The sequence below is a fragment of the Eleginops maclovinus genome, chromosome 3 (genome assembly GCF_036324505.1).
Source record: "Eleginops maclovinus isolate JMC-PN-2008 ecotype Puerto Natales chromosome 3, JC_Emac_rtc_rv5, whole genome shotgun sequence".
NCBI lineage: Eukaryota > Metazoa > Chordata > Actinopteri > Perciformes > Eleginopidae > Eleginops > Eleginops maclovinus.
The window spans coordinates 7,292,515-7,309,170 of record NC_086351.1 but is presented as its reverse complement, the minus strand read 5'-3'; the positions used below and the strand labels follow the sequence as shown (position 1 = coordinate 7,309,170).

Here is a 16,656-nt window from a genome sequence, read left to right as displayed (position 1 = left end):
ACACACACACACACACACACACACACACACACACACACGCGCGAATGAGTCTGTTTTGCACTGAATCAAATAGCGTGTTGGTGCACCTTTGGTCATGCTGTGTGTGTGTGTGTGTGTGTGTGTGTGTGTGTGTGTGTGTGTGTGTGTGTGTGTGTGTGTGTGTGTGTGTGTGTGTGTGTGTGTGTGTGTGTGTGTGTGTGTGTGTGTGTGTGTGTGTGTGTGTGTTGATCTCTCGTTTTGGCCATTTCATTATGCCAGCGGCGAGGATTACTGTGCTGATTGCATGCCTGTCCTCACCATGACAAAAGCATCGTGTGTGTGACCTTCATGTCCCTAATTCCACTAACATCTTTCATTTAAAAAAATATGTGGATTTATTTCAATAACAGCAAAAACACATAGTCAGTATCAATATTAGTGAGACATATCAGAATCAGAATCAGAAAATATTATATTTATCCCAAATTGGGAATTTATTGCATTACCGCAGCAAAATACAATACAATATGAAGCATAGCAGAACATTAGAAATACAAATAAGAAATAAACAGAGAGTAAATAGTGCAATGTAATGGAATATTACATGAACATATAACATAAATGTATAAATGTGTGCATGTTATCCCCAGTTCACAGAGAGGCTATGGAGCGGTGAGTTGTCTGCCAGCCAGAGGGGAATTATTGTAAAGTGTTATTGCAGTGGGCAGGAATGTTCTCCTGTACCTGTCCTTGTGACAGGGGAGTTGGAGCAGTCTGTTGGAGAAAGAGCTCCGCTGTCCTTCCAGCTGCAGGTGGAGAGGGTGGGTGGGGTTATCTATGATGAATTAAACTTGAAACTATGAAGAGTTAAACTTGTTTTATCGCCCACAAATATACCTTTTAGTTATACAAATACCCATTTTTAGCTTTACTTTTGGTTATTTCAGGCACAGATGTTGCTTCTTAAATATTTCAATTGGTCGTCAGTTTGGTTTTATTATAACTTTCTAGAAAAGTTACCTGTAAAATGCTTTTTATGATAAAAGTGAGAGAGGGTCACTCCGAATGGTTGCCTTTTTATGCAGCTACCCTCAGTCACCGTTAGAGGGCGATAAAGTATCAAAGACACGTTTGATCATTTGTAAAAAAGGAAACAGAAAGAATTGTGAAGAAATTATGATTCAAAGTCGGAAAGGAGAACCAGACATGTGCATTTCTAATGAAGGACGAACGTGTGGGTCGGTGTTAACTTGTATTTTCCGATTTAAAGGTAACATTTCAAGGAAATCAAAACCACACTAAACATATGATTGAGCATATGTGCAGCCAACAAAAATAAACTATAAGATTGAATCAATAATAGTCTTAACATAGTCGCTTTATATATAATTTAAACTTTTAAATATTTGGTTATTTTCCTATGCTTTATTATTCACAGTCAAACACAGTTTTCATTGTGAACTAGTCAACAAATACTTGAAACAGATTTGATTTATCCTACTGATAAAAGGCAAAATAAATGATTTCTCTTTTTTATTTGCATATCAAAAATATTACAGAGATTTACAGTGTTTTGTGATGTGTTTAAGTCACTGGAACCCTCCACTTTAATAATAGTAATGGTTATTGACTCTTGGGCTAATGGATTTAATTCAAGCAATTGCCAATGAGAATTCATGTTCAGTTGGTATGTCACTATTTAGTTCAGGGCCTAAAACAGGTTGGTTGGCTTCCAATATTCACATGTGGTCACAAAATATTTCCCAACTTTAAATTGGCTACTGAAAAACTATAATGATGGTGGCAGCGTCAACTCACAGTTCATTTGACGAGGGGTGCACATTTAAAATCGCAACCCGCCATGCCAAGTTCTACCATAAACCACCCCGCCCGATTCAATGGATACATTGCCACTCCAGATTGGAAGCTATTAAACTCCATTTTTCAGATAAATGTGGAAATGCCAAGATTGTGAATGCATGAATGATGTGGAGAAAAACTCTTTCATGGCAATCAATAAGTTGTTGGAATGCCTTTGTTGTACCCTGTGTTTAAATGTGCAACTCATATCAGATATTCTACATATTAACACGTTAAACTATAGTTTTTAATGCAGTTCAATAACAGGAGAATCAACCAGAGTCCTGGCATGGAGACTTATGAATTCACAATGACTGCCAGAATGCACCATAACAACGTGGACTGGTGCATTATGGATTTTGGGATTCTGTTTGTTGAACCATTATGAAGGCACTTGGAAGGGTGCTGCCCCGGAAATACAATGCAGCTATGTAAATATCTAACAGAGCATGGACAGTTTTACCTGCAGTCTGATATTGTTATTATGAATAACATTTTCAGTCAGATTGATTGAGTTGATTTCCATTGCTAAATGTTACCAAACTTAGCATCTGTACACCAGCAGGGCAGTTACGAGTGCCAGCAGGATTGTAAAGGGCACCAGGAGGAGACCCGCATACAGGAACCACGGCTCTGGAGGCAGCATCACATTTGGCTCTGAGACACACAAAACAAATGATGTGAACATTACCTTAGGATTAAATCACACATAAGTTTTCTCCATTCAAACCAGGTCACCATCTAAGAGCAACCATTACAACTGCACATGTTTTCATTCTTTAAACAACACACTAAACATTAAGTGCAGAACAGCATGTGTAATGATTCTGTATTAAAACTAGATCAGAATACGGGGGAGCTTATTACCAGGCGGTTGGTAGTCGAAGATGCTTTTCGTTACCAGGTCTTTGTTCAGGTGTAACTGACACTCGTACTCTCCTTTACGCCTCAGAGGGACAGTCTCATAGAGGCTGATGAAGGGCAGAGCTGCATCAGCATCATCCGGAGCAAAGCCAACAGGTTGGAGTTTGATCCCATCTTGAACAATGGACAAAGCAAATCCCTTACTCCGTGTCACGTTTACTCTACAATGGAGCAGAGAGTCATTGTGACTGGTGGGGTTGAAGATTATGGTGTCTGAAAAGGGACCCAGGCAGAAAACCAAAGTTTGTTAAAGTAAGCACAGAAACATAGACATCTGTTCTGAAGTGTTCTATATATTTTATCAGAAATTCTTCCCTAACTTCTACATTTAGAGCCTCCAGTCACTGCAAAGTCATTATTACCTTTAATACCATTCTTCATATGCATAAAGAAACCTGGAGAGGGATTAAAATGCTGTATCCTCTTGAGCAGAAAGTTTAAAGGTCCCATATTATACTCTTTTTCAACAATATATTTTAAGTCCCAGATATACAAAACATGTCTCTGAAATGTTTGACTAAAAATATCAAAAAGACCAAGCATTGTAGCATGTCATAAACCCCTGTGATTGAAGTGATTGGTTTAAAAAAACAGAATGGTGCTCGAGGAGGAGATTCAGGTGATAAGGTGGCGGGTGTTATCGTGGTTGGTTAATGGCTAATGGTTGCACAACCAATTGTGACATCACAAATTGGCCAAAATCTGACCAGCTTATTTTCAGACAGGTTTTTATATAAATGGTTAAGGACTTGGTTTCTGATATTAAAAACGTTGTCCCAGTCCTGTATATAACTTCAGCCCAACCCTGCTGAACTTGAATATTTGTAAAATGGCTTGGAGAACATTTGGTCCTGCAATACATAAGAAATGAAAAATGAGAAAACCTTGTATTTACCATAAACCATCAGTAATGTTTTGTTTCCTTTGTTCCTGAAACTTTTATTTCTCTTTATGATGGAGAGTTTGCACAGGTACCTCCCGCTGTCGGCCCACTGGACATTCTTGAAGAGTATGGACTTGTTTGAAGAGTTTTGATTATTGTTCAGACACTCAGTACGTCCTGAATAATTCTCAACTTGGCTCCACACTACGATCTCATCAGTGCCGTCCTCTGTTAAGTACATCCAATAGAGAACTGGTATAGTGTCCATTCTCTCATCGTGAGTAAGCCTGAGTTCGCACGGCATTATAATGTCATAACCCAGAGCAGCGGGGAGCACAGGAGGCTGGTAAACTGTGATCAGAGAGTAAGTACCTGAAACCAGAAATGCAAAAAGAACAGGATGTTGGGTATAGATGTCAAAAAAAGCCTTTCAATGTTCAAGGAAATACTTAAAGCTGCTCCGCTTGTGTATTTCTTTGAAATTGTGACATAATGATAGTGAATCGCAACGGCTGGGCACAAAGCAAGGTGAAAATGTTGTTTAATTATTTTATTTTTTTACATTTTACTCACAGCTTAAGAGAGAAACTATTTTGGATTTCTACCCGTATCCATCACATGAAAAAGAAGCTATGTTACTAAATTTAACCAAACATTCTCTATTCCAGGCTGGTTTACTCATTACACATTATTTAAAGCAAAATGAAGAAGTGAATTAAGACTTTCCTTATATTTCCTTTAATTGAATAATTAGAGATTTATCTTAGAAGTTTATCTAAGTTTCTGTGAGTGAGAAGGATATGTATTAGCTTAAGTGTTCAGTTTTTGTGGTTGCAACTTTCTGTGCCAGCCAAGCATTTTTAGTCCAGAGTTGCTGCATTATCTTGGAATATTTAATATTTAACCAAATATCATAAAGCTTTATAAAGGAACACAACACTCTGAGTATAAATGAATGATATAAAAGATAATGTGAAGGCCAAGTGCTTGAAGTATATGAATTATGAATACTGAATTTAGCCGAAGGAGTTTCGGCAACAAAAAATGTTCTTTATATTAGTCAAACCTAAAGTCCAGGGAATGTTAAGCGATATGCTTTAGATTTAAAATCTTTGTTGACAATGAGTCCAAAGATGCTACGGTGAAAAGAACGGTTATATCAAGCAAATTTGTGACACAAGAATTGTCCATACACCCATGGATAGAACAATGATTTTGCCAAATAAAAATAGAAATGTTTACAAAACTTGATCAAATATAATTAGAGTAACAGTCCTTTCATACAAACATAGGTTTGTAGGTTTTTGTTTTGTCTTAGAACAAATGCAGAAATAAAACAAGTTGTAAATCAGAAAGTTGCGTCTGCTTTCTTTACCTAACCTGCTGCTTGTTGTTGCTCTCATCAGGAAAAAATAGACTGTGACTGAACCCATCAAGATCTAAACCCCATCAAAGAAACCATTAAAGGGCGGCAGTGGTTCAGTATCTAGGGGTCTGGACTTTGGACCGAAGGGACGCCGGTTCACGTTCCGATCGGACCAAGAAATATGGAGTGTTGACTGTTACTGGAGACAAGCCAGTTCATCTCCTGGGCCATTGCCAAGGTGCCCTTGAGCAAGGCACCGAACCCCCAACTGCTCCCTGGCAACTGCTAGACTGGCTGCCTCTCCGCTCTGGATCCTCTCAAAATGCATGTGCATGTGTGCATATAAATGTGTGTGTATTGTATGTAACTGTACTGTGTGTAACTTTGCAACTGTATGTGCATGTAAAGAAGACAGAGTGGAATTTCGATCAATAAAGGTCCATCTTCTAAAGAGAACGCCTCAACCAAACGTTACCACTGATAGTAAACAATGGTCAGAGTGAGAAATACATTGTGATTCCCTGATAATGAGCCTGCAAAGCATGCATGATAACACACATGTTGATTTGTAAAATGAGTAAATGACAGTTGACAGCTTAGGATCCAACATTTTTCATGTATAAATTATTCATAAATACCTGAGACCATAAAGTAGAGAAAGAGCCATTGTGTCCATCCCCACTTTGTCACTTTGAAGGTGTGATGCATCTCAGACAAAATTATCTTTGAGTCTCGTAAAAAGACGAGTTGATGTCTCTGAGTGCAGGGAGATGAAGTACATGCAGGCGAATGCTAAACCACTTCCTCAGAGGCTGGAAGATATAAGTTCATATGATCGAACACCTTTCAATGTGACACTCCCATTGTTATATAGTTAGTTTGATGGTACAAAAAGAGCCTAGCATTTGTTTAACATACATATAAAAAGAATTAAAGCAATTTAAAAAAATACAATATATACAAATTTTACCCTGACATAAGTGTTATGGGATTGAAAATGATTGCACACAAACAGAATTTGGTTCTGTGGTTTCAAGACAGAAAAAATAACTTGCATTTCTTGCATTAATCAACAGTATAATCATTTAGTTGACACAATCTCCACCCAATATTGTTTGCATTGTATGAAACTTTTTTCTATCCTCGCCCTGTTCATCTTGTCTTAAAAGTTAAGCTTGACTTGTCTTCTGACGCCTACATGAACAAGTAATGCTGATGAAGACCATGTTATTAAAACTTCCTGGAAAATCGAGTAAGTTGACGTTAAGTGATCGTTTCCTTCTGTTTTAGGGTCAATAACTAATATTCAAGCTCGACTAAAAACAAATGTTTTACAGACATGTATTACTGTACAGCAAGACGTGTTACCTTTTCCTTATTTCCCAACTTCCAGACGTAAAGGCATGTGCATTGCTTTAAAAAATATGGTATACTCATGTGCTATCCTACACAAGACATACAGTTGTCGATCTGTTTATAATAAAATAAATTAGGTTTTTTCAGCATAGCCTTGAATCGAAACCACTGTGGTTTATTTGCAATAAGCCCCTTTTGTTTTCACACATTCATTGCAGAGGTGTAAGACCATCATCTCAGCAACAGGATATAGAACCGGAGGATGAAACCCTCTTTATTTGTCACATGCATGCACACAGCAGAGCACACACAGTGAAATTAGTCCTCTGCAATTAACCCATCCTAGTACTAGGAGCAGTGGGCAGCTATCGTGCAGCGCCCGGGGAGCAATGGGGAGGGGGGATTGGAGGTGTCCGGTGCCTTGCTCAAGGGCACCACAGCAGGGCCTAGGAGGTGAACTGGGACCTTTCCAAGTAGCAGTCCACTTTCCATATTTCAAGTCTGTTCGGGGACTTGAACCGGCGACCCTACCGGCGATTCCCAGTCCAAGCCCCTACTGACTGAGCCACTGCTGGACAAAATACCAGCATACCATATGCAAAGCAGTGTAAAGTTGATATGTAAAAGTACATATCAACTTTATGTGGACTCCAACAATAATATGCGACGACATTTTTATTTTTAGTGAAATGTAATATCAAATTAAAAGAGATAGGCTGACCTAATCTTGAACATTTTTGCGAAAAATTAAAACAATATATTAGCACTATTTATACATTCGGAATACAAAGGCAAAGCAAACTAACTGTGTATTGAACACATGTTTAATCTTTATTTATTTTGTGTAATTTGTTATTAGTTTTGTATATGTCTACCGTTGATGTGAACTTTTTTGTATACAAAATATGATATGATGTTTATATGTTCTTGAATAAAAATGCGAGGAACTCCATTACCCATACAACCCTCTGTCAACGTCCCACGTCATAACGTCGGACGGAAGGCATACTTCAACATGGAGGACATCGTAGCCGTAGAAAAGAGCCCGGTATGAATTAGTGGGATTGTTTCCTGTTTTTCCTCTTAAAATTGACAGAGTTTCTGTGGTAGGCAATGGTACATTTATCAGTTTGAGTGTTGCTGTCCGTTTGTGTTTCTCGTAGTTTTTTTCTATTAGTGGGCTCGTTAACCCTGCCAAAACGTAAACCTGCCAATTCATTCTCTACTCGATGTAACGTTACGTTAGTTGCTATGTCATGCAAGTTAGCTGCTAGCGTTAGCCTAATGTTTGTAGACCTCGGGAAAAGGATTTACTTAAATGTATGTTGATGGAACTTTAGTCGCCAAACATTAATGTTCAAGATTGTGTTTTTATTATTCACTGGTGCGTCGCAAATATATTTTATATAGTCCGTGTTCGCGTTTACAAGCCGTAAATACTAGCTAGCTGTTTACAAGCTAACGGTAGCTAAGCTAGTGTTTGTCTCTTTAGGTGCACGGTCATAACCGAGTTGTTGTTTATTGTCGAGTAATTGTTATCTTTTTAATTTGGGGTAATTTGAGCGGTAACACTATTCATGCATTATTGTTTTAATGTCTTGTGATTTAACTCTTTGTTTGCTTCTTTTTGTCAAATAACTTGTTTTTAATTATGGTCCTCACTCTTTGTTTTTACTCATCCTTATTTTTATGTATCTTGTCTTGATCTGTAAGCATCTTGCATGAGAGCAGCTACAATAGATACATTTTATTATTGTCTTTAATTTTTGATGTTCTAGAGCTGAAAGCATTCCCTAAAATATGAAGATAATCTTTTAACCGGTTTGTTTGAGTGAAATACAGAACAAGATCTTCCCTGATGGGTGATGTTAAAAACATTACGTTTACTATGTGTTTGTGCTGTTGTCATCTACGCAGGACGAGATGCCTGCAATCCTGACTTCCAGACCCCAGACAGGCCTGTCCTTCCTGGCACCTGAACCAGAGGACCTTGAGGACCTTTACAGCAGATACAAGGTCTGACACCTGCTTATACATTCCTGCAAAATAAATAAGGGTATAACAAACTGTAAGCTTGAAAGATACATTTGATTCTTAATGCATATAAGAGGTCTTTGGCCACAATGGCCTATAAACACAAATACAGAAACAGCTAAACCCTAAATATTTCGTACCGTCATATTTACACAACATTTTTCCAGAATATACCTTACTACTTTAGATCACACTGAGCATTTAAACAAATGACGTTCTGACATAACTTTTTGGTTTAATATCCTTGATCCTTGATTTCTCTCTACTGAAAATATTTTTCAAAAGTTCTTTAAATAATGTGTGCGTGTATAATAGTTCTTCAACTCTTCATGACTCTACATAAGCTACCAACTTTAGTCTATGATCTCCAGAACACAGATGTCTGGTTCTTTCATCTGCAGCAGACCATCATCCTTCTCTTCTTTTGTGTGTTTACAGAAGCTGCAGCAGGAGCTGGAGTTCCTGGAGGTGCAGGAGGAATACATTAAAGATGAACAGAAGAACCTTAAGAAAGAATTCCTCCATGCCCAGGAGGAGGTGAAGAGGATACAAAGCATCCCGCTTGTTATTGGCCAGTTCCTGGAAGCTGTTGACCAGAACACAGCCATTGTTGGGTCCACTACAGGTACCATCAAAATAAAAAAAATTATCGAAATGTGCGTGTACTTATTCCCTTAACCCACAGGTTGTTTATAGACCTTGATTTTCAAGGAATGTTTTTGAGCATGCATTAATCTCTCTTTCAGAAGCTTGAAACCTAAATGTTAAATAGCTTCACAAGGAATAATATTCTGCCAATATTGTTTTAAAGTCATAAAAACATGGACAGTTGTTCTCTTAAACAGTATCCTAATATCCCAGGTACAATATGATCAATTGGAAATTTCAGGAGAAAATCACCATGCTTATGTATTTAAAAAACATGCTAAATTTGACTCTGGGATACACTGGTCCTTAAGGTTGAGAGGTTAAAATATGAGCTATGAAACCTGCCCTCTAACTTGCACTTTCTTGTTGTGTGGTCGTTTTCACAGATACATTGTAGTGTGAAAATGCCGGTGTATGTCACAACTTGATATTAGGCTTGAGGTTGCGGCAGTATTTTCTGCACTGAAGAGCAATTGCATTATTTATTACTGTCATTAAGTTTCCAAAAGATAAATAGAAAAAAACCTAGTATGCATGGAAAACAAACAAATAATGAGAGTGAAAATAAATAAAGAGAAATGGCTGACACTGAAGAAGAATGAAATGATGAATGATTCATACGTGTTGTATATTTGAACGCTTCATCGTGTTAGACTTTCAAAGTCTTGAGAGAGAACCTAGAAGAGATGTACCGTGTGCTGTCTAATTTAAATTATTTAATGTGAAGTACATGTTTAAATGTGTAATGAGTTCTGTTCTTGTGTGTGTTCTCATTTTATTCATATTTGTTCTTCCCTCAGGGTCCAACTACTATGTGCGCATCCTGAGCACCATAGACAGAGAGCTGCTGAAGCCCAACGCCTCAGTGGCTTTACACAAGCACAGCAACGCTCTGGTGGATGTGCTCCCCCCCGAAGCTGATAGCAGCATCATGATGCTGACGTCGGGTAAAACACTGTCTTCATTTTTACTTTCAGTGTTTTGACTGACTCTACTCGTGTAAAGTTCATTGTTCGAGTAGCAAAGCTAACTTTTCCTTTGCTGTGTTTTTACTCTCAGACCAAAAGCCAGATGTGATGTATGCTGACATTGGTGGTATGGACATTCAGAAGCAGGAAGTTCGAGAAGCTGTAGAGTTGCCACTCACACACTTTGAGCTCTACAAACAGGTCAGATATTCATAAATATGCCAATATGTTCATGGTTTTTGCACTTGCCACCGATTGGCTCTCTTAAAAATATATAAAAAATCAGCGCTAGACACTTAATAACTCTTTTTCCTTTCTCAGATTGGCATTGACCCACCCAGGGGTGTGCTTATGTACGGACCTCCGGGATGTGGTAAGACCATGTTGGCCAAGGCTGTGGCTCACCACACTACAGGTAAGTCCTCCACATGAGAGCCTTTATTTCACTGTGTGTGCTGTGTGCATGTATGTGACAATAAAGAGGGTTTCATCCTCCGATTCTATCTATCTATCTATGTGTTGTTGTACCAAGAAACAGACTAGTACTGACCAGAAGGGATAGCTACAGGAGGAACTGCATTTTAGTGATGGATTATTGATAAGGAGTAGGTGCAGCGAATACTAAAAATGAATGTCCAATCTGTCTGTCCCCAGCTGCTTTCATCCGTGTTGTGGGCTCTGAGTTTGTTCAGAAGTATTTGGGTGAAGGCCCTCGTATGGTGCGTGATGTCTTCCGGCTGGCGAAGGAAAATGCACCTGCCATCATCTTTATTGATGAGATTGATGCCATCGCCACTAAGCGTTTTGATGCACAGACTGGAGGTATGAACATGTGTGGCTCACATGAAGACGCGTTACTGTAGTTTCTGTCATTGAAGTCTATATTCCTATTGTGAGATGTGTTGTAGTTCATTGATCACATCCTTGGTGTTGCAGAAACACAATGGTAAAACATACTTTCTGACCTTGATTGTTTTGCTCTGCAGCTGACAGGGAGGTGCAGCGAATCCTTCTTGAGCTGCTGAATCAGATGGACGGCTTTGACCAGAACGTCAATGTCAAGGTGAGCTGAGTCCACCTGTCTGTAAAGCTCTTTCCTTTCCCCCTGTGACTGCACCATTTCCATTTGTACTGAATCGTTGCGTCAGTGCTGGTGCATGAACACTGACACTGCAGCCAATCGTTCTCCTTTCATATGCCCTGTGTCCATTCATTCTTAGCAGGCATCCAGGAGGTTTATGTTTTTCATCTTGAAACCCTAAATAAACCAGGCTCACTTGCAGATAAACAATTTATGTTTCAAGGCAGACCTGGTCAAGAATAGCAGCATCACAAAGGTTGACTGACAACATAAAAAGATAAAGGCAAAAAGATAGAGATATTGGCACATTTCAACATAGCTTTACACTCATTCAGTGTTACTATGTAGTATTAATGTAGTCTATACAATAGTCAATGTGTAAGTGGCTGGAAATCGGAAAAGCTTTCTTTCTCAATTCAACTCTAACTTGGGGAACATAGTCAAGCAAAAAGTCAGGCGAATGACCTAAAGCAGACTAATTAACTTTTGAGTGTATAATGCAAAAGTGATTATAAGAAAGATGGCGGCTGCTTATTTCATGTATTTTTTTGGGGGTGGAATTCAATTTCCCAAGTTCTTTGAAAATAAATGCAGTTACTAGTGTGAAGAGAATTTGCAAAACCATTGCACTAGATCCCATGTGTGCATTGTGTTCCTAAGCAACCATTTCATTGTGAAACCCAAAGCAACCCCATAACACAATATGTTCACTATTTACCGTCACGCTTTTGAACCTGTCTTAGGTGATCATGGCCACCAACAGAGCCGACACGCTGGACCCGGCTCTGCTACGTCCTGGTCGTCTGGACAGAAAGATTGAGTTCCCCCTGCCCGACCGCAGGCAGAAACGTCTCGTTTTCTCCACCATCACCAGCAAAATGAATCTCTCTGAGGAGGTTGACCTGGAGGACTGTATCCTTTTATTTCAATAAGGACACATTTTAAGTGGTTCTTGTCTGTTAGGACATTTCTGCAATGTCATGCAAACGCAAGGACATTTTTGCCCAAAGCTGTCATTTGAGTCTCATTCTGACCTTGGTTTACATACATGTAGGTATATATGTGTGTGGAACATGTGTTGGATTCTAAATCAGTGCATTATTAAGGATACATATTTTGGAAGTCAGTTAAATGTTAACGATGCACAATCGTATCATGCTATCTCACGCTGAAATAAAGCCATTTTTTAATACCTGTTCTAGTATAGTGAGAAGCTTCAAGTAAGAATGCACCTTTTATTTTAGTGTTCATCTTCCGGTTTTAAGGATGTGGACTTACACACAATCTAGCCTTTTACTCAAAGCCCAAGGCTTGACCCGCAGGAACATTTGATGAGTTCCTGCGGGTTTTCTGTTGCAGTTCTTTGCCACACTTATTTAACTGTGATTTTTTGGGGATTTTTTGCATATATAACACGTATCTCTGAGTGATATTTCACACTTGCAGGTTATTTTTATCTGATGACGGCTTTCATTGCATGCCACCAGACTACCTTGGTTGTTGATGACATGAAACCGCACTTTAAGGGTGTCAGTCTGCACGCGGGTGTTTTGTATTTTGGTGTTGTTCAGTTGTCCTTAACAGATGTACAGATGTGGCAAGACCAGACAAGATCTCTGGAGCCGACATCAACTCCATCTGCCAGGAGGTGAGCTGGAGCTTTAGTTATCTGTTAATTTAACTGTAACCCTTCTGTTTTTTTGGGTACAGCTGTGTATTTGTTTTTTTTAAATTTCTCTTCTGTTTGTTTTTTCCTCTGCTTTCTCAGGCTGGCATGTTGGCGGTCCGTGAGAACAGGTATATCGTCCTGGCCAAAGACTTTGAAAAGGCTTACAAAACCGTCATCAAAAAGGACGAGCAGGAGCACGAGTTCTACAAGTAGAGAGGGAAAAAAACGCATCCTGGGGAACAAGCAAAGGTGTCCAGACACAGGAGTTTGTTATTGATTTACGTCTGTGTCTCTATCTACAGTGTGTCTTTTGTGGATTTGCAGTCCCTGACTTCCATTGATTTTTGGAGTAAATGTACTCACTGCTGCACAAGGCCTACTGTCAGATTAGCCCTGTCCCTCCTTGAGAAGACGCACTACCATCTGAAGGAGTGATTTTTGTACAGGCACTCTACTTGCTTTTAAAGATAATGGCCCCAACCCCGTAGCTAGGATAGAACTTTGTATCTATATGTACTCAATTAACAATACATTGCATAAAAAACCATTAAAGATGTTTTCCATAAAAAATGAAAGGATGGTCATTGTTTTTTCACTTTAGACACTACCATACTATAACTTAAAACTAACGTTGTGTTGTGATCGACTGAATGTTTTAGTTCGAGCTGCAGCAAATATTTTTACAGATCAGTTGATGAAAAATGTAATATTGCACTTTTTTTTAACGTCTTTTTGTTTCCTATGACAATTTTTTAATCATAACAATTACTTTTTATTTCCAATGTGAACTTTTTTAATATTATTACATTACATAATTATAACTTCTGGGCTGTTGGTTTGAGGAAAGAGCCTAAGGCTTTTTTAAAATTGTGATGGTCAATTTAAGTACTTTTTTTCCTCCGAAAATGGAAAAAATAATATAATCATAGCTGTAAGCAGAAGTCCTGGCTGTGAGTATCGCATGTTAGTTGTAGCAATTACCAAAACCAGAGTCTTGCATTGCCTGACCCTTAACATACTCAACTTTTGCACTGTTGAGTAATTGCACATTCATCTGTGCTAGTAAAATATTTGTTTAGAGATGGCAGCTATTGTTGCCAACTATTTGCCAGCAAAGTAATGGGGACATTTTGCCATTAAGGGATGAATAATGACTTGAACAGAAAAGTATAAAGTACTAAAATGTGTTTTAGCCTGATGACTTTTGTCAAATATAAAACATAACTCTCATACATTAAGTGTTATTTTATACACACACACACACACACACACACACACACATATATACTGGTATCACATCAGACATCATCTCAAAATTCATATCAGTCAAACTGATTTTAGTAACAGCTTAAACACTAAAACTACAGGTTGTTCTCGGTTAGCAGCGATGACCATACATCATATAAATGTACTGTTTTGTGGATGTCCTCCTGTCAGGGTTCTGATGTTGACAAAGTCGAGACATGTGGATGCCACCGCCGGGCCGGGCCTCTCGCTCAGTCCTTAAATGCCCTGTTCTTCCATGCTGTTCTGGGGCACTCTGCTGCTCTTCCTTTGAGCCAGCCCATGAGTCGAAGCAGTGCAGCCTGAGGTCGCATCTCTCCCTTCAGCCACAAGTGGGGGGAAGATGATTCATTAATACACCCATGTGGCAATGTCGGTAAATCCAATGCATATCAAGCTCAACCAAAAGAATGACCTTTGTCCACCAATAGTACATATTTATTCTGACAGTTTAATGTCCAAAGTCCCTTGAGGAATGTCGTGATTCTAATGTAATACATGTATGTGAAGTTAAAATGAGAATGGAGTTTTTTTAAAGTATTTATCTGACCAAAAGTTTCAACATTAACTATTACTACTGTTACATCAAAATGTACAAAGAAGAAAACAAAACAGTATGAGGTCTTCGAAATTAAAGGAGTGGAACTCACATGTGTTTCACTTGGTGTCTGGTGGGAAGGCTGTAAGTGACCTGGTCAAAATAATAGGGACAGAGATTCTGGGTTGCCTGTGCTGGCTGTTGGGACATCCTGGGAAAGATTTGATCTAGATTCTGGTTTTGTCTAACATACTTTCCGGGAAAGAGTCTCAACCACATGGCTGATACAAAAGCATCCATGCTGGTTTGAGCTGCTGAGGGCCTGCAAGAAAATAACTGGTACAGAGATGGTTGGACTGCCATTTTTCCAACTCTGTCCCATCAAAGACACATGAGATCAGATTTAGTCTACTGCATGCCAGAGAAAAAGAATGACCTTTGTATTTATTGTCATGAAATTACCCCAAAAAATTAAAGTAATACTTTTTTATATTTGGAAAAACATATTGATGCATTCATGATTCATTATGACAGATCATATTTGTGTATTATACCTTTTCACTAGTACAATTGTACAAAATATTAAAGCAAGTAGCAGTAAACTCAAGCTATCAAATAAATGTGTTAAGAGTTAAGCATTTGTATCCTACTTAGTTACTTTCAACAACTGATTATGATTTATTTAAAAGATTAAATGATCAGAAGTTACTTACCTTAACTGTGAAATGTGATTTCCTGTTATGCTGTTTGACTTTTTTGTTTTCTTTTATATTTGCTGTTCTGTTCTAGAACATGTGGCTTTTTTTAAACAGTGACTCAGGTCAATCATACTGTATTCCTAAAATTCAAAAAAATTCTAATAAAAAATAAAATAATGGCTGTGTTTTCCTTTTTAAAAGGCACATTTTGGGGAAAAATAAAATACACAAACTGCTAGTCATGGCCTAACTGGTCTGCCATTTTTTTTGTAATATTTTTCCAAAGACTTTACCAGGTCAGAGGTGATCATGTTTTTGGCTTTAAAGTGTCAGGTCATATGAAGTCTTGACAGCCAACAGGTCCAAACTAAAGTCCTAATTTTCACAAAACTGTATTTTAAACACATACGGTACCATATTCATCTTCTTTTACTATAAAACACTTTATTTATATTACTTTTAGTTGTTTCAAAGTGCATAGTTGCTCGTTTTGTTAATGTAGACTTTGTACGCCATTTTTGCATGCATTGTCTTTGAGGAAAAGATATGTCTGACATTATCTATACTTTGTACCAGAGGTGGAAGAAGTACTGAGATTATTTACTGAAGTAAAAGTAATACCACAGTGTAAAAATACAATTTACCAGTAAAAGTTTTAAAAAGTATTAGCATCCAAATATATTTTGAGTACCAAAAGCAAAAGTAGTTATTATGCAGAAAGGCACATTTAATTAGCAGATATTTTTCAAGAATTGTATTTAATGTATTTAATGATGTACTTGGTAAAGGTAAGACTTATTTGAATGACTTCATACACTACTAGCTTAACCTATAATTATATATTATAATGCATGTGTCGATTTATATTTTGTATCAATAACCTGAATCCGCAAAGTTATTTAAATGTGTACCATAAATGTAGTGGAGTAAAAAGTACAGCATCTGCCACCCACATGTAGTGGATTCAAATAATTTGTATAATGTGAAAACACCCAAGTTATGTTGAATTACCTCAGAATTGTACTTTAATACAGTACTTGAGTAAATGTACTTTGTTACTACACTACACTGCTTTATACAGACAGTTATATTGATTTAGGGCTTTAAAGAAGATGTGAATCTCTGCAGTTGGCGTTAAACTGTGGAATTCTCTATCATATGATTTAAAGGGCTGTATGAACATCTTTAGGTTTAAGAAAATGTGTAAAGAAATAATAATTAGACAGTATGAAGATGTCAGATAACCTGTTGTGCTGATGGTAGATTGTTGTGTTTTTGATTGTGATGGTGTCATGTTACTGCAAGTATTTGTAAGCAGCTGTGACTGACAGACCTTCACATTGTATTAACACATGTTCTAACCCTAAC

At 37.9% G+C, this 16,656-nt stretch overlaps 2 protein-coding genes across 4 annotated transcripts; one reads left to right on the top strand and one right to left on the bottom strand.

Annotated features, from left to right (window-relative positions):
- Positions 1-553: 553 nt before the first annotated feature.
- Positions 554-5,763, bottom strand: LOC134862139 (uncharacterized). Its single transcript, XM_063879874.1, has 4 exons — positions 5,651-5,763; positions 3,659-4,018; positions 2,707-2,976; positions 554-2,496 (listed from the first exon to the last, which is right to left on the bottom strand). The coding sequence occupies exons 1-4, from the start codon at positions 5,718-5,720 to the stop codon at positions 2,384-2,386; spliced, it is 813 nt and encodes a 270-aa protein (XP_063735944.1). The 5' UTR covers positions 5,721-5,763; the 3' UTR covers positions 554-2,383.
- Positions 5,764-7,339: 1,576 nt separating this feature from the next.
- Positions 7,340-13,343, top strand: psmc4 (proteasome 26S subunit, ATPase 4). Of its 3 annotated transcripts, none has more exons than XM_063879665.1 (11): positions 7,340-7,416; positions 8,286-8,384; positions 8,841-9,027; positions 9,851-9,997; positions 10,110-10,219; positions 10,340-10,433; positions 10,673-10,840; positions 11,005-11,081; positions 11,843-12,011; positions 12,692-12,747; positions 12,868-13,343. In XM_063879665.1, exons 1-11 carry the CDS (start codon positions 7,384-7,386, stop codon positions 12,979-12,981), a joined length of 1,254 nt encoding a protein of 417 aa, XP_063735735.1. In that variant the 5' UTR covers positions 7,340-7,383; the 3' UTR covers positions 12,982-13,343. The 3 variants fall into 3 exon arrangements, with proteins under 3 accessions (XP_063735735.1, XP_063735737.1, XP_063735736.1); XM_063879667.1 differs by having other exon boundaries at positions 7,356-7,474; XM_063879666.1 differs by lacking the exon at positions 7,340-7,416 and adding an exon at positions 7,461-7,484.
- Positions 13,344-16,656: the final 3,313 nt, after the last annotated feature.

Excerpts from the sequence above, each read along its gene's own strand:
- LOC134862139 (XM_063879874.1), bottom strand. The coding sequence starts at position 5,720 with ATGCATCACACCTTCAAAGTGACAAAGTGGGGATGGACACAATGGCTC. Across the intron at positions 2,977-3,658 it reads AACATTACTGATGGTTTATG|ACACCATAATCTTCAACCCC; the intron begins GTAAATACAAGG and ends GTCCCTTTTCAG. Across the intron at positions 2,497-2,706 it reads CTTCGACTACCAACCGCCTG|AGCCAAATGTGATGCTGCCT; the intron begins GTAATAAGCTCC and ends TGTGTGTCTCAG.
- psmc4 (XM_063879665.1), top strand. The coding sequence starts at position 7,384 with ATGGAGGACATCGTAGCCGTAGAAAAGAGCCCG. Across the intron at positions 9,998-10,109 it reads CATCATGATGCTGACGTCGG|ACCAAAAGCCAGATGTGATG; the intron begins GTAAAACACTGT and ends TTTTACTCTCAG. Across the intron at positions 10,841-11,004 it reads TTTTGATGCACAGACTGGAG|CTGACAGGGAGGTGCAGCGA; the intron begins GTATGAACATGT and ends TTTGCTCTGCAG.